At 42.7% G+C, this 24,715-nt stretch overlaps 1 protein-coding gene across 7 annotated transcripts in view; it reads right to left on the reverse strand.

Annotated features, from left to right (window-relative positions):
- Positions 1-268: 268 nt before the first annotated feature.
- Positions 269-24,715, reverse strand: part of TMEM94 (transmembrane protein 94) — a 71,327-nt gene continuing 46,880 nt past the window's right edge. For 6 of the 7 annotated variants that reach the window (XM_063293123.1, XM_063293122.1, XM_063293120.1 and 3 more), the window contains exons 20-31: positions 23,363-23,478; positions 16,475-16,574; positions 15,697-15,805; positions 14,282-14,471; positions 13,664-13,741; positions 12,992-13,077; positions 12,192-12,273; positions 10,499-10,659; positions 6,261-6,355; positions 6,036-6,129; positions 4,868-5,038; positions 269-2,797 (exon numbers count right to left, since the gene is read on the reverse strand). In XM_063293123.1, the coding sequence (XP_063149193.1) occupies positions 2,725-2,797; positions 4,868-5,038; positions 6,036-6,129; positions 6,261-6,355; positions 10,499-10,659; positions 12,192-12,273; positions 12,992-13,077; positions 13,664-13,741; positions 14,282-14,471; positions 15,697-15,805; positions 16,475-16,574; positions 23,363-23,478 (1,355 nt within the window). In that variant the 3' untranslated portion in view covers positions 269-2,724. Of the gene's footprint in view, positions 2,798-4,867; positions 5,039-6,035; positions 6,130-6,260; positions 6,420-10,498; positions 10,660-12,191; positions 12,274-12,991; positions 13,078-13,663; positions 13,742-14,281; positions 14,472-15,696; positions 15,806-16,474; positions 16,575-23,362; positions 23,479-24,715 lie in introns of those variants that run through there. The other variant, XM_063293124.1, reaches the window with a different exon arrangement.

Below are 24,715 nucleotides of genomic sequence, written 5' to 3' on the forward strand. Positions count from 1 at the left end.
TTTCAGTCTCCTTCCCATCTGCAACATACTTTGCAGGGCTATGTTATATTATGGAGCATGCTTTAAAAGGTTATTACTGTGATTACCAGGCCTCATAAAACTGCTTTCTCCATAATATAAAATCTGAATACTTTCCCCTTCCAGAGAGCAGGAGCCTGTTAAATAGGACAGCAATCTCCAGAACTGTGTTCAGATAACAAGTGGAGTGGGCTACAGCGAAGTCTATCCGGTTTGTTCTCCAAAGATGACAATATCCTTACAGAAAATGTTACTGTATCAAAGACAATCATTTATTGCCATTCAAATCAGGTGCTTTTGGTTTCTTTATACAATTTACAAGTTTTAATACAAATCTATTTTTTACATACATCCCAAAAATCTTAAATATAAAATATACACCATTTAAAAACAGATCGTTAAGTGAAATTCATTCCTAAGGCGATGCCCCACACTTTTCTGCAGCCCTGTCTGACTAAAGAGGGAGCAGGAAGCAAGGTAGCAGGTCCTTCAGGAGACCGCCATCAAAAAGGTTTTTCAGTCATGGTTTAACTCTAATTGAGTACCACTAAGAAGAGAAAAGTATGTGAAAGTATGAGGAGAAAAGTCATTTTCAGGGTGATCAGCTTTCAGATAAAAAAAACTACAGGAAGCACCTTCTCTAGGAGACTCGGTTTTCAGCCTCTGTTATATATTCAAATGGCCTAAGACATTTTCTGAACCTGTTGGGGAGTCCCCATTCCTACAGCAAAGCAACCCCTCCCTTTCTCCACATCCCGACATTTTAGCTTGGGTCTGAGCAAGCTTCCTAACCCCAATAAGGATTCAGATCTTGGACAACATTGTAGCTTGTGAACAGAATAGTTGGTAGTGTGAACCAGAATACATATCCCAAACCTCATTGTTCCTAGAAATCCATACAGTACGTATGTTATATAAAGTGAGAAAATGACAGGCTTTTAGCTACAAGTGGAGAGCAGCAAAGTTCATGAACAAAAGGAAACGTCTCGGCAGTAACCAATTTAAAAATGTAATAATAGGTTACTGATCAATTTCCCAGGCCAAATCAATTAGGGGTCACAGACACAAACCAACTTTCAAGAACTCTGCTGTGTGTAGAGGATCACAGTCTTGCTTTAGCATGTGCCACAAATTTCTAAAAATCCTCCAGCTATGAAAACCTTCTTTTGGGAAAGTGTCCAATACTGTCAGGCCTCAGTATTACCTGGCAAAGCTGAATACCATTTTGCCCATTGTGGAAAGATAACGTTCCCTCAAAGCATAGTGGGATTAGTCACAATCAATCCATGATTTTAAACATAGCAGTAGGAAGAGAATTGGGATTGTCTCACCCATACCTATGGAAGTTGGGTACATTACATGGCAGCTCAAAAATCTGACCAAAGTAGCTTTTTCCTGAGCATCTCCTGCCCTCTCATCTGCATGTTGTATCTGTGGACAGGTCTTAATAAGATAGCTTTAAGTAGAATAATTTGAAGAGAAGAAAAAACTGATAGCAAAACTCAGTTCCACTTGCTTTCTGCTAAAAGAAAATTACTCATCATAGCTAAACTGGCCTTTAAGAAAGGAGATAGGTGAAGGGGGTATGCAGGTTCCCACTAGACTGTCTTTTGCGGGGGACAGACTTTGGAATGAGGTATTTTGTGTTCCTAAGTTCACTAACTCGAGCTTCAGCTCAAATACGCTTTGAAGTATAGGCAAGGACAACATTCAGCTGAGGGAGCCTCTCTGCTGGGCCTTACAAGCGACAATCTGGCCCACGGACTTGAGGCAGGAAGAGATACGGCCAGCGTTACCTGCCTTCCCTCATGCTAAGCAGCTGGAGACGGTGTTGCCTACAAATGTGCTCTCAGAGAAGGAAATAAGAAACCCCTGACATACAGGTCTGGTTCAGGCTACTTTATGGGACACTTTGACTTCCATGTTTACAGGAGCACATGGATTCTCGTGGCTTCCCAGTCCCTGGATGGGTGTGTGAGACACTACCACATATACCCAAACCTGGCCAACTAGTATTCAGCATTAAGAAAATATGGCACCTGGCCAAGCCAAGAAAACCACAAACTGTAACTCTCCCCATAAATGCTCTCACCATATGGATGAAAGGCCTGCCTTGCTAGTTATGGGTAACAGACCTTACATCCTAGGGGAGTTTAATTCGAGAGCCTGCCTGCAAATCACTTGCATCCAATTCTCCCAAATACTTTTCTTCAGGCATGGTTTGTTCCTCTCCTACAAAAGGCAGTCTCATCACTCTATCAGGAGAGGCAAACTCTGCCCCAGCAGCTGCCGCTGGGGGCCTCTGTAGGGCCTTTCCTGCAGGGCCTAGCAGGACAGGAAAGCCAGACACACTAGCACATTTGAACAAAAGCAGCCAACAGGAGGGAGGTCAGCAAGTGAAAAATTAAAGATTCTAATGACGGAGTCTGAAAAAGCATCAGGGAGAATTTCTTGCTCTTAGATCCATGCCAACCTGAGGGATTCCAAGAAGCATCATGGGAGGAGGTCCTAAAATAAATAAAGGCAAGGACAGCTGTCTGTGTGCCATTGTCCCAATGTTGAACCTTTGCCTGGACCCCTGCTGACCTTTCAATCAGACCACAGAGGGATTCCTGTGTGAGGCTGTGGCACTCCCTCTCTGCTAAGTGACAAGGTTGGGCACAAAAGGGACATGCAACCCTCCAGGGCACATCCAACTTGTGGGGGTTAAAAAGGAGAATTCATGCCCAGCTTGGTTTCAAACTGCAGCTTCTGCCTCTTCTGGTAACGTACCCGAACCCTAAAGAGAGAGAGAAAAACAAAGAAAGAAATGAGGGAAAGACAAACAGGAAGTGGTGCTGTTCCTGCAATCTAATCTACCCTGAATATTTCTCAAAGATTTTTTTACACACAAATTCACTACAAGATTTAATGCAGCCCTGTTTAAGCTCTTTAGAAATTTATCAGAAATTTCTCAAATTAGCAATGGCAGACAGGCTTCTCTGTAAGAGTGGCTGCCCAAAGTAAATCTCCTGTGATGCAAGGATGCATTTACAATTCCTTAAGCATACCAGTCAAGCCTAATAGGCCTGGTGGACACACTTGGAGGACTGATCGAGGAAAATGCTACCACATTCACTGCAATACAAGCTGGTGCTCCATGCAGGCGTGCTTGGAAAGTTCACTGAAGGAAGTCAATGCTGAAGAACAGCAACTTAACTCACAGACAAAACTGTGTGCACTAACAGTTCTGTCTGCACATACACACTGCATAACAGAATTTGCAGGCCACCTGACTTGAGTATCTCTTTAATAAGCTTCCTTTGATAACTGGAAAGAGAATTGTTTCCAGTTATCCATACATCATGGTCACTGCAGAAGGTTTCCGCATTGCATATTTGCCAAAAGGTGCTTCCTCTGTGGGCCTCCATTCATGCCACTGGTTAATGCTTCTTTCCTTTCTTAGGTCTCTGATCCTTGCCAATGTATTTCCCAACCTTCCAAGGGCTCCAGGGTGACAATGAGACAGATTACTGTACACTAAATAAATGTGCTTTTAAATAACACAAATTATCCTCCCTTTGAAAGGGGATGATGATGAGGAGGAGGAGGAGGAAGAGGAGGATAGCAAAATGCACTGATTCAAATATTCCTAATAGAAAGGTACCTATGCCCTACAGCAGAAATCTTAACCCACTTCCCCTAGAAATCTGCATAAAAGAAGACCTTTTCACCACAGGCTATTTCCTGAAGCTATTCCTTCTTTTGCTAAAAAAGGAAATGTGGGCTTTAGTTTTGTCATCTCTCTCTCTCTCTCTCTCTCTCACACACACACACACACACACAGACACAGACACACACACACACACACACTTCCATAGTTGGAAGTTCATTTAGTTTGTCTTTGCTCTTTTTTCTGCCCTGGTTTGGTATTTTTTATGTCCCAGGTTCTGTTTGTCTCAATAAAAAAAGGAGCAAAACGTTTTAAAAGAGTGATAAGCTTAACCCTGCTGGAACATGACATCAGTTTTGATCCACTTATTGGCCCTGCAGATGGAGGAGCTGATCTTCTTTGCTTTCAACAAGATAGGACTTTTTCTTTTTGAAAAAGAGAAACAAAGAGCAAGGGGGAAATGGGAGGCAAGAATACCATGCAGGCCTTACGGCTGTTGTTGAAAAGAGCAGTGCTGGTTTGAACCAGCAGGAAACTCCTCATTTGCAGTCCAGGTTTGCAACACACATGCTCTGGCATGGACTAGGCATACTGTGGGCAACAGGCACTTGTCTTCAGTCTTCACCAGAATGCCTTTCATTTTATGTATATAAACTTGTATGTATGGTGATGTAATGGTATGTGGGAATGACCTTGTGAGACAAGGCAAAGAGACACAGCCAAGGAAACAGTCAAATAAAAGGCAATATAGCCCGCAACAGGAATATGGGCAGGGCAAGAGGCTCAGAAGAGACCCTCCCTAGTTTCTTGGGCTGTAAAGGAGATGCGGGGAGAGATATACTTGGAAGATTCTGTTAACGTAACCTGACAATAAAGTAGAATTAGTTCATCTGGCCGTGTTTCCTGTCTGGTCTACCTCACAAGGCCGACAGGTACCTATGCATGTTGGAGGGCTTTTTATCCTTTTGTGTGAAGGTGACTGCAGAGGCCGGTAGCCATAAGGAGGTGTCAACATGGGGCTCTCTCGCACATCATTCATTCTTTGGACAAAGGAATGCCATTTCTCAAACAATCTAACATGAGGAGGAGGGAGGTACAACACAACCTGCTTTAACAAATACCAAGACTGTGTATAAAAAATACTGGGAGTGCTAGAAATGACATGCTAGCAAGGCTGGGCTACTCAGTGTCTCTTACCTGATTTCATGGAGCTTGACAGTCTCATTGATTATCACCACAAGGACAAGAGAAAGCAAACCCAACAGCCAGGAGGCCATGGGAATGTCATCCATTTGGTAACTCACAGGAGACTCAAGATTCACCCACAGTTTCAGGTCTAGGAAGGTCTGAACAATCTGGCCCAGCAACCTGTAATACAGACAATCCTTGAGCAACATCATTCTTGGAAAGGAGGTGCTGTCTTCCCCCAAATGTGGCTGCTAACAGAAGAGAATGCAAAGTGGAATATGCCCAAGGAGGAAGGAAACTTTGGCACTGAAGTTTAATAGGAGCTGGTAGGATCCACTTTACATGGCAATCTGTGAACCTCTAGGTGCTGCTGAAATGCAGCTCCCAGTGTTCCTCACCACTGGGTTTGCTGACCAGGGTTGCTGGGAATTGTATTTTTTAGCATCTGGAGACCTACAGGTTGGCCACTCAAGCTATATTCACAAAGACTCTACAGGATGATGGACTAGGCTGGGGGTTCTTAACCTGGGGACCACAGAGCCCTAAGGTGTCCATGGATAGATTCAGGGGGTCTGTGAACTTGGATAGGAAAATAAACATTATTTAAAACATTATTTTCACTAACTACTAACTGAAATTTACCTTTTCATTTAATAATGAATGTAGACAACAAAGTAATCTGTGGCCTCTAGACTGCAAAAATGTTATTAAGATTTTTTGAAATTCACAATCTAAAATTATTTAAATTATTTTTAATAAATGTACTGAGCATAATTGATTGCTTTTGTAACACAATCTATGTCTTTTATGTTATGCATTTAAATATATTTTTCTGGGAAGAACTCCACAGGTTTCACCAGATGCTCAAAGTGGTCCATAGCATAATAAGATTAAGAATCCCTGGTCTAGGCCATGAAATACTTTAGAAGATCCAAGACTAAGGAAATTATTATCAATCTGAAAAGAGACGCAGAAACTTAGGGCATTCCAGAAATACATATCCATAAAATGACTGAAATGTGATGCTATTTCCCACCCAAAAAAGAACAAATAGAACAAATATGTCAAAGGAAGTACTTGGGTGACACAGAGGTCCTGGTTAAGAAAAAGACCAACCCATTAAGGAAGGCTGACTAGATTCAACTGCAGTTTCTAAGAATTAGGAAGAGAGACTCACACAGTCACTACTGTCAGGGTCCACCAGAAGTTAGTGAAGGGGCTTTTCTTCCACAGTGGTTTGGTACGATGGACATGGGTGACTGATATAAACACTGAAAAGAAAAACCAACTTTTTTGTTTACAGCTTTGCACCAGGTAGGCCCAAATCTACCCAACCACATATTTTATGCTGGCAAGGCCACCTCTTCACCACAGTGTGAAGTAAGCACTAAAAATCACTTACCTGTGTGTAAGACAATCATTCCGGCTGTAAATTTCTGGGCTAGGAGAAGAATGTTGGAGAAAGTTCCAAACCAATCGGGGCGGCTTTCTGCTCCACTAGAAAAAAAAAATGGAGGACATCCATCAGGATGGATCAAGGTTGAAGGCACGAATATGTTTCCTGTAAAGGAACGGATCAGGAAGGGGCCTTATGAGATATTTGTAGGTGATATGGGTCCTGCAGTTCAGATTAGATACCTTCTTTCATAGGATTAACTGCTCAACTGATTAACTGACCCATTACCCCCCCCACCCCGCAGAGTGGAGAGATGTGGACAAATGGGGGGGGGCAGGGACAACAACAGGTCAGACATAGGACAATGCATACTGACTGCAATGGTGATCACATGACTGAGGGACGCTGCAAAGGTCGTAAATGTGGCCGTTGGTTGTAAAGTTATTTTTTCAGCACCATCGTAACTTTGAGAGATCGCCAATTGTGAAAGCAGTCAATAAGTGAGAACTACCCATAATGATAGTGTGTGTGTGTGTGTGTATGTGTGTGTATGAATGAGAGTGAGTAGGGGAAAGAGAAGTTATTAGCTAAATTACAACAACTATATATACTATATCAAGCGTGATAACTACTGCAATGCGAGGAAGGTACCTCCTAGAGTAAATTCAATGGCACCAACAACCTCTTGGAAATGACAGATTAAAATCTGAGATGATGTCACAAGTTCAGAGAGGGCACAGGTTGATTAAAGTAACCAGTATCTAGAAATTGGCAGTTTCAAATGGTTTTTCTGACAGCTGGGAATTTATTTTTTTTGCCCACATCCTCAGCCACACAGCTTGGAATAAGCATGTATTCTGTGACTCTTCACACTTCTATTTTTCTACTTCTGAAAAAAATATTGTAGATTATGCCAGTTTGGAATAAAATACTAAAAGAGGTCAAGCTAAACAGTGCAACTTCAGCAAAGGATCGTTACCTTGTTGTGGTGCTGGAGCTTGAGCACCTCAATGACGCCATGAGCTAAACCGTGAAGGGCCACCCAAGACAGGAAGGTCATGACAGAGAGGTCAGACTAAATGCGATCCCTGGGGAAGGTAATGGCAACCCACCCCAGTATTCTTGCCGTGAAAACTAAATGGATCAGTACAACCAGAGATACGTCGGTATACCATTGGAAGATGAGACCCCCCAGATCGGACGATGGTCAAAATGCTACTGGGGAGGAACAGAGGATGAGTTCAGCTAGCCCCAGACGTGATGACGCAGCTAGCTCAAAGCCGAAAGGACGGCTAGCGGCCGACGGTGCTGGTGGTGAACGGTGAATCCGATGTTCTAAGGATCAACACACCATTGGAACCTGGAATGTAAGATCTATGAGCCAGGGCAAATTGGATGTGGTTATTGGTGAGATGTCAAGATTAAAGATAGACATTCTGGGCATCAGTGAACTGAAATGGACTGGAATGGGCCACTTCACATCAAATGACCACCAGATCTACTACTGTGGACAAGAGGACCACAGAAGAAATGGAGTAGCCTTCATAATTAATAGTAAAGTGGCTAAAGCAGTGCTTGGATACAATCCAAAAAACGACAGAATGATCTCAATTCGAATTCAGGGCAAGCCATCTAACATCACAGTGATCCAAATAGACGCCCCAACCACAAATGCTGAAGCTGAAGTAGAGCAGTTCTATGAGGATCTGCAGCACCTACTGGACAACATGCCTAAAAGAGATGTTATTTTCATCACGGGAGACTGGAATGCTAAGGTGGGCAGTCAAATGACACCTGGAATTACAGGTAAGCATGGCCTGGGTGAACAAAACGAAGCAGGACATAGGCTGATAGAATTTTGCCAAGACAACTCAATGTGCATAACAAACACTCTCTTCCAGCAACCTAAGAGACGGCTTTATACGTGGACTTCACCAGATGGACAACACCGAAATCAAATTGACTACATCCTTTGCAGCCAAAGGTGGCGGACATCTATACAGTCAGTAAAAACAAGACCTGGAGCTGACTGTAGTTCAGATCACGAACTTCTTCTTGCACAATTTAGGATCAGACTAAAGAGATTAGGGAAGACCCACAGATCAGCTAGATATGAGCTCACTAATATTCCTAAGGAATACGCAGTGGAGGTGAAGAATAGATTTAAGAGACTGGACTTAGTAGATAGGGTCCCGGAAGAACTATGGACAGAAGTCCGCAACATTGTTCAGGAGGCGGCAACGAAATACATCCCAAAGAAAGAGAAAACCAAGAAGGCAAAATGGCTGTCTGCTGAGACACTAGAAGTAGCCCAAGAAAGAAGGAAAGCAAAAGGCAACAGTGATAGGGGGAGATATGCCCAATTAAATGCAAAATTCCAGGGGTTAGCCAGAAGAGATAAGGAATTATTTTTAAACAAGCAATGCACGGAAGTGGAAGAAGACAATAGAATAGGAAGGACAAGAGACCTCTTCCAGAAAATTAGGAACATCGCAGGTAAATTCCAGGCCAAAATGGGTATGATCAAAAACAAAGATGGCAAGGACCTAACAGAAGAAGAAGAGATCAAGAAAAGGTGGCAAGAATATACAGAAGACCTGTATAGGAAGGATAACAATATCGGGGATAGCTTTGATGGTGTGGTCAGTGAGCTAGAGCCAGACATCCTGAAGAGTGAGGTTGAATGGGCCTTAAGAAGCATTGCTAATAACAAGGCAGCAGGAGACGACGGCATCCCAGCTGAACTGTTCAAAATTTTGCAAGATGATGCTGTCAAGGTAATGCATGCTATATGCCAGCAAATTTGGAAAACACAAGAATGGCCATCAGGCTGGAAAAAATCAACTTATATCCCCATACCAAAAAAGGGAAACACTAAAGAATGTTCAAACTATCGAACAGTGGCACTCATTTCACATGCCAGTAAGGTAATGATCAAGATCCTGCAAGGTAGACTTCAGTAATTCATGGAGCGAGAATTGCCAGATGTACAAGCTGGGTTTAGAAAAGGCAGAGGAACTAGGGACCAAATTGCCAACATCCGATGGATAATGGAAAAAGCCAGGGAGTTTCAGAAAAACATCTATTTCTGTTTTATTGACTATTCTAAAGCCTTTGACTGTGTGGACCATAACAAATTGTGGCAAGTTCTTAGTGGTATGGGGATACCAAGTCATCTTGTATGCCTCCTGAAGAATCTGTATAACGACCAAGTAGCAACAGTAAGAACAGACCACGGAACAACGGACTGGTTTAAGATTGGGAAAGGAGTATGGCAGGGCTGTATACTCTCACCCTACCTATTCAACTTGTATGCAGAACACATCATGCGACAAGCTGGCCTTGAGGAATCCAAGGCTGGAGTTAAAATCGCTGGAAGAAACATTAACAATCTCAGATATGCAGATGATACCACTTTGATGGCTGAAAGCAAAGAGGAACTGAGGAGCCTTATGATGAAGGTGAAAGAAGAAAGTGCAAAAGCTGGCTTGCACCTAAACCTCAAAAAAACCAAGATTATGGCAACCAGCTTGATTGATAACTGGCAAATAGAGGGAGAAAATGTAGAAGCAGTGAAAGACTTTGTATTTCTAGGTGCGAAGATTACTGCAGATGCTGACTGCAGTCAGGAAATCAGAAGATGCTTAATCCTTGGGAGAAGAGCAATGACAAATCTTGATAAAATAGTTAAGAGCAGAGACATCACACTGACAACAAAGGTCCGCATAGTTAAAGCAATGGTGTTCCCCGTAGTAACATATGGCTGCGACAGCTGGACCATAAGGAAGGCTGAGAGAAGGAAGATCGATGCTTTGGAACTGTGGTGTTGGAGGAAAATTCTGAGAGTGCCTTGGACTGCAAGAAGATCAAACCAGTCCATCCTCCAGGAAATGAAGCCAGACTGCTCACTTGAGGGAATGACATTAAAGGCAAAACTGAAATACTTTGGCCACATAATGAGAAGACAGGACACCCTGGAGAAGATGCTGATGCTAGGGAGAGTGGAGGGCAAAAGGAAGAGGGGCCGACCAAGGCAAAGGTGGATGGATGATATTCTAGAGGTGACAGACTCGTCCCTGGGCGAGCTGGGGGTGTTGACGACCGACTGGAAGCTCTGGCGTGGGCTGGTCCATGAAGTCACGAAGAGTTGGAAGTGACTAAACAACAACAAACAGTGCCAATACGTACAGCTGAATTCTTCCAACTGCCACTTTTGGAAACATCAGTAGAGCCCTGCAACCTACCTTTGCAGCATGAGGGAGAAGCAGCTTGTGACATTCACGCTGAAGGTAGATGAGTTGAAGTTTGCACAGTAATCTTGCAGCAAGTAGCCAAAACAAGCCAAGCAGGAACAGATGGTGAGGCTGAATTTCAGCAGGAAGCAGAAGAGGAAGTAATGCTGAGTCTGCAAACATTGCCAGGAAGACCACTGTTATGTATGGAACGTGACTCAAACACTCTCCCTGCACTAGCTGACTTGCAACAACTGCCAAAAGCCAATTTACCAGTTGCACCACTATGTGATTGGGCTGCTACTTGGAACCAACTGGACTGTCATGGGGTCACATGGCTGCTGTTGCTGCTGCTGCTCTGTGGCTTATTAGTGGCCTGGGAGGGATGAAATTAATCATTTCTTAGTGACTTGGAGGAAATGCACTGACTTTTTTGGTGACTTTCTCAGTGGTATGGAGTCCTGCAGACTTGGTTACTGAGAAAGAGCCCTTGAAAATCAACCACAGAGATTATATCTGAACTTCTAGAGACCAGTGAAGACACTGAGAAAACCATTACCATTGCAGTAAATTCTCCTGATGTTAAAACAAAAACATTTGAAACCCTCAGTATCCACAGATCATGTTCAAAAGGACCTCAGCGCTTGGTTCAACATCACCAGCATATTCTCCAAAACCCAAAGCTTGGGGTAACACCTCACAGAAAATGTATGGTATCAGTGGTTTACCTTGTTACTCCACAAATAATACATTCTTCCCATCCACATTATAGCTCATTTTATTCTTCTTTAAACAAAAGCAGGGTGTACTATGTGGAGGAATCCATGAGCTTCTGCAGAGCTCTTTCTGCCCATGAGAATGAGAGCGCATGGTTTGGAACTTAGGTTGAAAACATGTACAACTTTCACATGGTTTAAGTTTGTTATTTAGATAGCCACCTAGAAGACGGCTCAGCACACAGGACGAGGCCATATCAGCCTTTCCCCTATGAAAGCAGTCTCAACAAAAATCAATCATGAGCTTTCCGCTTGATGTTAGTAGCAAATTCAAGGTGTAGACATGGGAAATCACTATGGTGGTGCAGGGAAAGGGTTCAAAAACATTTCCTGTGCAATCTCAATCTTACTTTCACACATACACACGAACCCTTACATTAATGCAGAATAAATTCTAGTTCCATTTGAAGCTAGACTGACTTCTCTGTTATGGCCTTCTGAAAGTTGTTGAAAATAAGTCTTCCAGAGGGGCTTTGAGAAATTATTGTTCACCATCACTTGATTATCGTGCTGTTTTTATACTGGTATTATTATACTGTTATTTATTGATACTGATATTTTGATCTGTTGCTTAATTTTACTGGATTTTTGGCATCATGGACATTTTATGATACAATATATAAATATTGTATTGTATGGGAGTAGGCAGCAAAGAAATTTAATAAATAATAAATCAATCAGGTCTAGACCTGTCTGGTACAAAAAAGGAAAGAAAATGTGTTTAGTCCCACCTGCAAATCTGAGAGAATTCTCTTGCAGAAGCTGGAAGTAAATGAGCCACAAACAGAAGGTTGTACACAAACCATTTGGCCAATAATGCATTGGGAGTGGGTGGGTGTCATGTGTTAGCAACTGTCTAGAAAATTAACCCTTTGCAAAGTTTCCTTGTATTCCAAGCCAACATACATCCAATTGAAATATTTGCTTACCTTTTTAGGAATGAAGATCAAGTTTTTCCCAGTAGCCATTGACATAATGGAACTATGAGGGGGCTTGCCCAGGAGGGACACACTTGAAAAAATAATGATGTAATTAATGTGGAAGGTCGTCTAAAACATTAGAATGCAACTAGCATATGAGGTTGTATGGAGACACCTACTTCTACATCAGAGGTGAATAAACTCTTTATGATCAGGAGCCACAATTCATTTTTAGATATTTTTAGTGGCCAGGAACCACCAGAGTCAGCCCAATAACACACTGACATCACACACATGGTGTAACCAACTTTTTTGGAGGATACTGAGCTTCAAGAGATTTGGAGTTTGAGATGTTATAACTCTCACTGAAGAGCTGCCCCACCTTCTTTTTCTTGTTTTCCCATCCACAGTCAGCAGGAAATTATTCAACCAGTGTTCACCACTTTTCCTTTGCATTTCAGTGGTGCTGTCCAGAGGACCACCAACTTGGGGCTTACAGTAGCTTCATGTTGCCCATCCCTGGTCTGCACTGGCAGGAGCAATCAGCAAAAGCAGTTCAAGGGTATCAACTGATGTTCTGCAAATACATGCCGTATTTCCCACGGTGTCTTCCACTGAAAGCTCCCATGCATTGTGGACTTCACACAGAATAGCTGCGGTAGGAAATTCTTCCAGTAGCCTCCAGTATGGTGGCCAGAACGTGAAAATCAAATCCAGCTTTCCTTATCTTAATTTTGCCCATCTTAACTTAGGAAGGGAAGCCACTCCCTGTAAATACCGCAAAAGGAGCAATGTTACAGATAGCTTACCTTAGCAATGGGTAGCAGAAGCATGAAAGCCACAAAATGTCAGTGGTACTGAGAATGGGCGGCAGTTGTGCCAGGCAAGACAAGAACTACGTACAACAGAGCAAAAGGCATAATCAGAAGCAAAGCTGGAAAATTGAGGTATCATCAAAAAATCAAGGACATCTAGAAGAAATGCTATATAACGAAGAGCTGCCTATCTCTGAGGGTTCCAAAATCAACTTTTGTTTTTAAGAGAAAAAATAACTTATTTTTAGAGAAATATTCTAGCCCCCATAGAGTGACATAGCTCTGCTTGAGAAACAGAGCTATGTCACTCTATGCATGGCAGCCTACGTAAAACACTTACAGGAAAACTCACAAAGAGATCATCAGGAATTCAGATAGGACATCTGCTTACTGGACACACACTCCCCTCTGTTGCTGTGTTTCTATTCCCCTAAAAGGTCATTGCTAAAATCCAGTACCTTCAAAATACCCTCCATGTTTCCTTCATTTCCCTAACATTTACTGTATTTTGAAAAAAAAAATCAGGAAATAACAAATTAGATTGGTTTAGAGCAATCTAATACTGAATTCTTCAGATAAATAAGTTCTATTACTGGATCGCCAGGAGGCTACATTCTTCTTCCAACATGCCTTCTCTGCTTTGTGAAGTTGTTTAGAATAACTCACCTGAATGATGACCAGAGTTAGCTGACACTGTAGGAGAAAAAGGAAGCACTTCCGTATGCCATACGTTGCATGGCGGGCCTAAAAGTGAACACATTATTGGGATATTATTAATGTATGAGCAAACCAGAAGATCTATCACCTACAGCAGAGTCTACATGGTTACAAATAACAGACGACAATACTTCTATTAGGAAGCTATTTTTTCAGAGCAAATATTTTTCAAAAAGGTATGGCAGAAGGCAATTAGCACAGTAAATTAATCTACTTTTATTTAATCAAAAGTAAACATTTCATATGAGTTTTCAAAAAATAAAAAGGGCCAATTCTAGCCTTTCAAATGCCTTCTCATCATTCAAAATAATTTTAAAAAATGAACCATTAAATTTCTTAACCTACTGAATTATATTGCAGATACCATTTTATATTTGTAGTAAAAGGAAGCATACTGGAAATTTACCCAGATTGATTTGAAGTAAGTTACTTACCACTTTTGTCTAATTTAGTCTAGAAGCTACCAGAGATATTATTAAGGCATGATCATATTTAAGGGTGACAGTTGTGACATTTGATGGATGTCACAACTGTTCCGTCTACCTCTTGAAAGAAAAGTGGGCTTACTTGCTCTATAAGTCTGATGATCCCAATCGTTTCTTCAGGACAAATAGACAAGGAGCAGGATAAGCTGTTCAGCTGGCCAGAGAGCTGAAGAGGCGTGAGCTCATCAGAAATATGGGTCATGTTTGTGCTGGTAGCATAACCAAAGGTCTCCCAGGAGCATCGAGAGGGATAGAGAGGATCCAGTGCTATGCTATACAGATAATATGATGCAAGGAAGATTAATGCAGCAGGGAGGAAGCGGGAATAATGACACAAAAGTGATCTAAAATAACATGATGCTGATTATAAACAAACAATGAAAATTGTGGATTAGAGTATATGCTAGTGCTTAACCAAGATGAGACTTATCAATGGCAACTAGTCATGATGTCTACATACTACTTCCAGGAACTGAGGCTAAAGTTTCCAGTGGGAGAAAGGTCTCTCTGATCCAGGGGCTGCAACTGTGTTGAAAAATTGTGTCTCAGCTGCTGCTGCTGCTGCCTTATACCCCAGCCATCCACCCCAACTCTCCTTTATACATCTGTATAAAAGATGGTTTGAATTATCAGTTCAGAATCTCTTTACCTGACAACTGTGGAACACATTTGTTGTTAATTTTAAGAGAAATGTAATGTCCAGCCTAAACCACCACAAAAATGGGATGGAGTGGCTAGGAAGGGGAAAATCAGGACAAAACCACAGTGAAAACATCCAAGAGATGCTGGAGCTTTGTGTGTGTGTACATATATAAATATATTGAAAAAACTGGGCCAAGCTCTTGGTCTTCCATTCATCAACATAATCCGCCACAAATTAACTTTCCATATTTAATCAAACCAACCATATAGCATTCATTTTAGACCCTTTGATTTTCACAAGATGCTTTTATCAGAATGGATCTTAAGGATGAATAAAGTGGTAATAGGCTGAGGATTTTAAATGGTATTGGACAATTTTGTCCTGTCTCCAACCTTCCCTGAGATGATGATTAGACTGCAACTTCAGAGGGTTCTGGAGGAAGCAGATTATTTGAATCCTTGCAGTCAGGATTCAGACCTTGAGACAGCATTGATTGCAATTGCTAAGAATCTCTGGTGGGACTGGAAGGGCCTGGAATACTGCAATGTATTCTATATGGAACCGTCCTTGAAAACTATCCAGAAGCTACAGCCAGTCTAGGACACAGTAGAACAAATACTTATGGGCGTGCTCAATAGACCCATGAAACACCTCTGCTTCACAGGCATGAAATAAATACACTCTGAGACAAAGCAAAGAAAATGGTAATTGTTAAGACTCAGGGACGTTTTGCACAGCCTGAGCAATGAAAAGCAGCAGAGAAGTCATCCCAAAAGCAAAAATCAGGAATGAGCTTGTGTATTTCTCAAAGTCAGAGGACCAAAGCCTGAATGCTGCTGCTTTCTGCTTCTTACCTGATATCACTCTGAAGGAAAAGGCAATTGTTGCGCAAGTTGGCAGAGCTACCCAAACAGCAAGTGACTTCCCCATACTCCTGCATGATTGTGATCATCTCACACATGGCTGGCAAGAGAAAAGGAAAAGAACTTACCCCATGGGCACCCTCTAGCTTACTTTTTTTAAAATTAATTTTTATTAAAAGTTTCTATATTGCTACAAGACAAATACAGAAGTATATAAAGAAAAGAAAGAAAAAGAGAAAAAAAGAAGCGCAGAATACAGTTAAAGAAAGAAAGAAAAAGATAGTTAAAGAAGCAACTTCCTCCCTTCTTTACAGTGGTTACAAACTCATTATCCCTCTTCCCTCCTTAACATTACAATAATCCCTTCAGCCCCTTATTCAATCTTTTTTTCAATCATTAAATCCAGAAATCACCATTTCACTTTTTTCCATTTTCAGCAAAAAGTCCATAAAAGGTTTCCAGTCTTTTATAAAAGTACTTATTGTTTTATCCCTGACCAAAAAATAGATCGCTTTCACCATCTCTGCTAGTTCTGCCATCTTCACAACCCATTCCTCCATTGTGGGTATTTCAGTATTTCTCCATCTTTGTGCATATAATAATCTTCCTGCAGTTGCCATATATAAAATCAGTCTTCCATAAGTCTTTCCTAATTGACTGTCGATAAGTCCCAATAAAAAGAGTTCTCATTTCATCAGCACCCTCAAGCTTTCTGTGGGGCCCTCCCATCTGAGCAAAAAAGAGTCCAGCCAGCTTGGCCCTCACTTACTTTCTGGGGTGGAATCTGTAAACAGAGGAACGAGCAAAGGCACGTTGTCAATGTTCTGCAGGTGGGGTCTCACCTGGTGGATTCCCCGTGGAAGTTTGGCCTGAAATGAAGGAAGGAAACAAGCAAAAGAAAGGCAACTTATTTAGGGCCCAGTCTGACTCTGCAGTCTTTTTCCTACAGTCAGATGCTCTGCAGATGGGTTGGCAAGAGAGCAGAATAAGACAGCTCTAACCACCACTTCTTCAGCAAAGAATCATTACCTTGTCGTGGTGCTGGAGCTTGAGCACCTCAATCACGCCATGAGCTAAACCATGAAGGGCCACCCAAGACGGGAAGGTCATGACAGAGAGGTCAGACTAAATGCGATCCCTGGGGAAGGTAATGGCAACCCACCCCAGTATTCTTGCCGTGAAAACTAAATGGATCAGTACAACCAGAGATACGTCGGTATACCATTGGAAGATGAGACCCCCAGGTCGGAAGATGGTCAAAATGCTACTGGGGAGGAACAGAGGATGAGCTCAACTAGCCCCAGACGTGATGACGCAGCTAGCTCAAAGCCGAAAGGACGGCTAGCGGCCGACAGTGCTGGTGGTGAACGGCGAATCCCATGTTCTAATGATCAACACACCATTGGAACCTGGAATGTAAGATCTATGAGCCAGGGCAAATTGGATGTGGTTATTGGTGAGATGTCAAGATTAAAGATAGACATTTGGGGCGTCAGTGAACTGAAATGGACTGGAATGGGCCACTTCACATCAAATGACCACCAGATCTACTACTGTGGACAAAAGGACCACAGAAGAAATGGAGTAGCCTTCATAATTAATCGTAAAGTGGCTAAAGCAGTGCTTGGATACAATCCAAAAAACGACAATGATCTCAATTCGAATTCAGGGCAAGCCATCTAACATCACAGTGATCCAAATAGACGCCCCAACCACAGATGCTGAAGAAGCTGAAGTAGAGCAGTTCTATGAGGATCTGCAGCACCTACTGGACAACATGCCTAAAAGAGATGTTATTTTCATCACGGGAGACTGGAATGCTAAGGTGGGCAGTCAAATGACACCTGGAGTTACAGGTAAGCATGGCCTGGGAGAACAAAACGAAGCAGGACATAGGCTGATAGAATTTTGCCAAGACAACTCACTCTGCATAACAAACACTCTCTTCCAACAACCTAAGAGATGGCTTTATACATGGACTTCACCAGATGGACAACACTGAAATCAGATTGACTACATCCTTTGCAGCCAAAGGTGGCGGACATCTATACCGTCGGTAAAAACAAGACCCGGAGCTGACTGTAGTTCAGATCACGAACTTCTTCTTGCACAATTTAGGATCAGACTAAAGAGATTAGGGAAGACCCACAGATCGGCTAGATATGAGCTCACTAATATTCCTAAGGAATATGCAGTGGAGGTGAAGAATAGATTTAAGGGACTGGATTAGTAGATAGGGTCCCAGAAGAACTATGGACAGAAGTCCGCAACATTGTTCAAGAGGCGGCAACAAAATACATCCCAAAGAAAGAGAAAACCAAGAAGGCAAAATGGCTGTCTGCTGAGACACTAGAAGTAGCCCAAGAAAGAAGGAAAGCAAAAGGCAACAGTGATAGGGGGAGATATGCCCAATTAAATGCAAAATTCCAGAGGTTAGCCAGAAGAGATAAGGAATTATTTTTAAACAAGCAATGCGTGGAAGTGGAAGAAGACAATAGAATAGGAAGGACAAGAGACCTCTTCCAGAAAATTAGAAATATTGGAGGTAAATTCCAGGCCAAAATGGGTATGATCAAAAACAAAGATGGCAAGGACCTAACAGAAGAAGAAGAGATCAAGAAAAAGTGGCAAGAATATATGGAAGACCTGTATAGGAAGGATAACAATATCGTGGATAGCTTTGACGGTGTGGTCAGTGAGCTAGAGCCAGACATCCTGAAGAGTGAGGTTGAATGGGCCTTAAGAAGCATTGCTAATAACAAGGCAACAGGAGATGACGGCATCCCAGCTGAACTGTTCAAAATCTTGCAAGATGATGTTGTCAAGGTAATGCATGCTATATGCCAGCAAATTTGGAAAACACAAGAATGGCCATCAGGCTGGAAAAAATCAACTTATATCCCCATACCAAAAAAGGGAAACACTAAAGAATGTTCAAACTATCGAACAGTGGCACTCATTTCACATGCCAGTAAGGTAATGATCAAGATTCTGCAAGGTAGACTTCAGCAATTCATGGAGCGAGAATTGCCAGATGTACAAGCTGGGTTTAGAAAAGGCAGAGGAACGAGGGACCAAATTGCCAATATCCGATGGATAACGGAAAAAGCCAGGGAGTTTCAGAAAAACATCTATTTCTGTTTTATTGACTATTCTAAAGCCTTTGACTGTGTGGACCATAACAAATTGTGGCAAGTTCTTAGTGGTATGGGGATACCAAGTCATCTTGTATGCCTCCTGAAGAATCTGTATAACGACCAAGTAGCAACAGTAAGAACAGACCACGGAACAACGGACTGGTTTAAGATTGGGAAAGGAGTACGGCAGGGCTGTATACTCTCACCCTACCTATTCAACTTGTATGCAGAACACATCATGCGACGTGCTGGGCTTGAGGAATCCAAGGCTGGAGTTAAAATGGCTGGAAGAAACATTAACAATCTCAGATATGAAGATGATACCACTTTGATGGCTGAAAGCGAAGAGGAACTGAGGAGCCTTATGATGAAGGTGAAAGAAGAAAGTGCAAAAGTTGGCTTGCAGCTAAACCTCAAAAAAACCAAGATTATGGCAACTAGCTTGATTGATAACTGGCAAATAGAGGGAGAAAACGTAGAGGCAGTGAAAGACTTTGTATTTCTAGGTGCAAAGATTACTGCAGATGCTGACTGCAGTCAGGAAATCAGAAGATGCTTAATCCTTGGGAGCAATGACAAATCTCAATAAAATAGTTAAGAGCAGAGACATCACACTGACAACAAAGGTCCGCATAGTTAAAGCAATGGTGTTCCCCGTAGTAACATATGGCTGCGAGAGCTGGACCATAAGGAAGGATGTGCGAAGGAAGATAGATGCTTTGGAACTGTGGTGTTGGAGGAAAATTCTGAGAGTGCCTTGGACTGCAAGAAGATCAAACCAGTCCATCCTCCAGGAAATAAAGCCAGACTGCTCACTTGAGGGAATGACATTAAAGGCAAAACTGAAATACTTTGGCCACATAATGAGAAGACAGGACACCCTGGAGAAGATGCTGATGCTAGGGAGAGTGGAGGGCAAAAGGAAGAGGGGCCGACCAAGGGCAAGGTGGATGGATGATATTCTAGAGGTGGCGGACACGTCCCTGGGGGAGCTGGGGGTTTTGACAACCGACAGGAAGCTCTGGCGTGGGCTGGTCCATGAAGTCACAAAGAGTCGGAAGCGACTGAACGAATAAACAACCACCACTACTTGTCCACTGCTGAATCCAAACTAAAGTGAATCTTACCAGGAAGTGTTTTTATTGCAATTGGTCTCTTGCTTGTTCCCCCTCCATCTAAGCAAGCCACTGTCTGCCCTTATCAATCAAGATGTCCCAAACTCAGTGCAGTATAATCCAGTTCTAACACCCAGTAATCTAGGAACTGCACTTGAAAGCACACTAGATCAAGTTGGAATCTTTTACAGAAATGCTGCAATTTACAATAAATTAAAAGGTTCTTTGCTAATAAAATGTTTTTCCTTATATAAATTACAAAGCCTGTATTGTATGGAGAGGAAACAATGAAATACCTCTGGGAGAAAAAAAATGAAACAACCAAAGACTACAGTCTAAAATATACATTACTAGAAAGTAAGATTTGAAGCAATGGACGTTTCTGCTGAATAAATGTATTTTTATGAGTGGCTGAAAAATCGCCATTTGACAGTGTTAAAGAAGGCTGCAGTGTAAAGATGGTTCTCCACTGCTATGAGAACAGAAACTATGGGAGTGCAAATCAAGGAGATAACAAGTTCAAAACCCAGTGAAGATGCATATAGATGAATTTTGCCCTCTGCATGAACATTCTTAGAGTGACTAAAGGGAATCACCTTAGAACGGAAGGATACCCCAAAACAGTCATCAGCAGAGTCTAAGATGCAATATATGCTGGGCAGTCTGGTACTGTAACGGGCTGTGAGAATAACCTTGGGAGACAGGAGGAAGAGCTTCAGCTTGGACAACAGTCTGATAAGAGAAATCTGAGTCCAAAGGAAGGATGGGAGTAGAGAAAGCATCTCAGAAGGGACCCTCCCTAGTTCTCTGGAAAGTAAAGACAGGGGAGGGGGGAAGTGCTTTCAGACTTGCAAGATCCTGTTACTGTAACCTTACAGTAAAGGTAGTATTAGCACTCATGGTTTTGGTTTCCTGTCTGGACTATCTCGAAGGGCTGACAGGTTTAGAATCCTAGAGAAAATGGATCTAGATCTAGTTGTCTAGATCCCGTTCAGAGTTCAGAACTGGTTAGACATGACGTTGCTCAAGCTGATCAGGATTTGGATGGTGGAAGTGCACCAGGGGGTGGGTTCCACCGGCAGGCACTACAGAGTACGGGCGGGTTGTCAGAGGCCTTGGGAGGGTCACTGAAGGCCTTGGGAGGGCTGGCAGAGGCAGCACACAGGCCAGCAGAGGCTGCAGGCGGGCAGGGGAGGGGTGCTACAGAGCACAAGATCCTCAGGAGAAAAAGCAGCAAGAGCGACTTACTAGAGCAACTTGCAACCTTCCCTGCGAGCTTCCCCATTGACTTTGCTTGTGGGAAGCCAACAGGGAAAGTCGCAAATGGTGATCATGTGACTGCAGCTTGCTGCAACGTAATCACGAGCTGGGCACCTAAGCGCCCAGATCATGAACACATGACTGCGGGGGTGCTGCAATGGCTGGAACTTTAAGGACCGGTCATAAGTCCATTTTTTTCAGCGCTGCTGTAGCTTTAACAGTCGCTGAATGAACAAACATAAAGTGAGGACTACCTGCAACCCCAAAATCAATACTCGCAAACACATTCGCAGTTATTTGTGGAAACGTGCAGAGTGGTGAAAATTTTGAGTCGCCACTCTGTGCATGTCTTCTCTCATACTGGGTGATCTTGCTGGTTAAAATGCCCCTAAGCCTAGTGTTCCGAAGCACAGAAAGGCTGTGATATACCTCACAGAGAAAATATGTGTGCTAGATAAGCTTTATTCAGGCATGAGTTATTGTCAGCCCTCCCAGGTAAACGAGACAGGAAACACGACGTGATGAGCTAATTCTACTTTATCGTAAGGCTACATTAACAGAACCTTGCAAGCCTGAAAATATAAATCTCCCGCCCTCCCTACTTACCACCTGAGTAGTTAGGGTAGGTCCTTCCTAACTTTCTTTCTTTGGCCATTACTCTGTTGCGGGCTTCTTTCTCTTTTATCTGATTGTTCCCTAGGCGGCATCTCTTCTCCCCATCTTCCAAGGTCACCCTCACATCCCATCACAGTTATAGAGCTGTTGGCCATGAGTTCAATGTTAATGAATCAATAACACGGTACATCCAGAAAAAGGAAGAGGAAATTCGCCGATGTGTACATGAGGCTGCTCTGGAAAGTGCCAAAGTAACTTTAAATGCATTTTTTTCCCAGGACTTTATTTGTAAGAAATACATTCATTGAATACGATGTCTTAAAACAGAAACACACACAAAGCAAGGTTATGTATTGATCGGTTGACGAAAATGTGACCAGAAGCTCACAGGAAGCTAACCCTGTATTTTCCCTAGGAGCAATACTTCAATGAGCCTCTTGTGGCCCCGAGTGGTAGGCGGCAGTATTGCACCCAACACTCTCCCCACGACCCGAGTTCAATCCAGCAGAAGCAGGATGCTCTCTCGGGTAGCCGGCTCAGGTCGACTCAGCCTTCCATCCTTCTGAGGTAAGTAAAATGAGCACCCAGCTTGCTGGGGAAGGTGACGACTGGGGCGTGAAAGCGGCGTTCCTGCAAAGGGTCAGACATGACTCGGTGCTTGCACAGGGGACTTTTCACCTTTCACAATTGTTCAGTAGTGAATCAGTATTCACTAATTCAGTATTCATGACAACTTCAAAGAACATAACTACTGCAAATAACCAGAATTTACTGTAGATATATTCATGTGTATATGTGAATAATTAAAGAAAGTTTTCTTTCCAAGACTGAGATAGCTAGTTATTTCTATTTCAGCCTGTGAAATAACTTTTACTCTCCTTTTTCAAAACATAATTTCCAGAAGGAAAAAACCCTCCTTTGGTGCAGTGCCTAGAATTCCTCCAAAAGCTGATGCTCATTGTAATTTCTAATGTGACAGAAAGGAATATGAGATATCATTAAATATAATATATCATTAAATATAGAGCCATTGTATTAATTGCACTGAATTAAATTTAATTAAGTCAATCAAATGTAGCTTTTTGCCTTTGCCCTGCCTACTTTGCCATGACTCTACATTCAAAGGAGAAGTAGAGCTCTTAGTGCAAAAAAGGTTGCACGCCCACATCCTACAGCCACTAGCCATCACTTGCTTGCATCCGATGATTACATCCTCTTAACTTCACCGGTACGCCTGGGCTTCTGCTGTTTGGATACTTTAAAAAAGGTGCCATAATGAACTATAATCTCCCATTACAAACGCTAATACATCTATTGGGATTTGAGGAAGCAAACTGTTAGATTAAGCTAACATACACTATACATACTGTATATAAATGTTGTTTTCAGTCTCACTAAGTTAAACAGAGCTTTCTTCTCAACACCTTCCCACCTGCCTACCTAATTATTAAGTGTAAGAATATGCAAGCAGCCAAAGCTATCACAGTTGCTGAGAATCTACTCTGCCCAGGAACGAAATGTCAACCTCACCCTGTTGCAGTCCTCCAAGAAACTGGGGATGTCACTGTCTGTTGGCTGGAAGCTAATGAGATCCGAGTGGCCTTCCTCCTCCATCAACAAAAGCCCCTCTGCATCTTCTCGGGAGACTGAGGGCAGAGAGAATAGCAACATGAAAATAGAAGACTGCTACAGCAGCTCTGTTCCAAGTCAGGTACCTCTAGTGTCAGGCACCTCCTCCCCAGCACTTCCCCACAAAGCACTGTGGCAGCCCAGAAGTGCAAATTCTGGTTTTCTGTGTTACCTCAGCTGACAAATCCCACTCAACGTTCCTAAAATAAAAGGTGTCTTAAATAACTCATCTTACTCAGTGTCACAAGCATCATCTCATATTCAGCCAGGTTTTCAGCTACATCTAAAGGCTGCCAAAGGAGTGTATCATGTAGAAAGGCTTAAAAGTAGAGATGAAAGGTTGGTAGCACAAGCAGTGAAAAGACAGGTGGCTGGATAGGGAATGGCTAATGTATATCTGTATTTTGGATGGGATCCATGGACATGGGGAGAGATGGCAGGTTGTGGGGGGTACTGGTTCAACAGGGGAGGAAGCAGCAGGCAGTAACATCTCAGTGGTGATGGGCAGGGGAGGTTAGATGGGAGACAGAGGGCAGATTACTCTTGGGAAGGTGTATTTGGTGTCTTCTACCAATTCCATCTTCTAGCCCTCTAGGCACAACCTCATTGCCTAGTCATTGGATCCTCAGTGGTCCAGGGCTCAGCCTGCTGCTTAATGCCAGGTTGTCCTGTAATAAGGCACTCTTCATCCAGGATCTTAAGATGAAATGAGAAGACAGACCTGGCATGTATCACCAAGACCAGGATGGGTATGAGGGGAGGATTCCCCTCTTGGAAATGTGCCTACCTGGGTTTCAAGCATGGCACCAGCCACAACCCTTGGTGGACTTGTCATCCTGGATACTCTTGTGGCTTTTATATACACTGCTCCACAGATAACCAGATGTGAGACTCTGAAGTTGAGCTCTAGGGAGCAGATAGGATTGCTGCTACTGTATCGGCCTCCCTGCTGAATAGCTGTTTCCCTGCCTGAGCTGCTTGACACTATGGTTGGGTCAGCAATGGAGCTTCCCAAACTTATATGTGTGAAGCCTGGAGTGGATCAGGAGTTCATGGCTTCCACAGCAACCACAGACCTGACCCAGACAACTGAGGTCCAACATACAATGAAGGAAGATGAAGGGTGTATTGGACCAACGATAGGTAAGAGTTTTTAATAAGGATTATATTGTGGCAATAAGAGCAGCAAAACATAGCTATTTTTCTCCTCTTATTGCCTCCATGGATTGCCATCTAGTGGCCCTGTTTAAGATG

This window comes from Candoia aspera, chromosome 2 (assembly GCF_035149785.1).
Source record: "Candoia aspera isolate rCanAsp1 chromosome 2, rCanAsp1.hap2, whole genome shotgun sequence".
NCBI lineage: Eukaryota > Metazoa > Chordata > Lepidosauria > Squamata > Boidae > Candoia > Candoia aspera.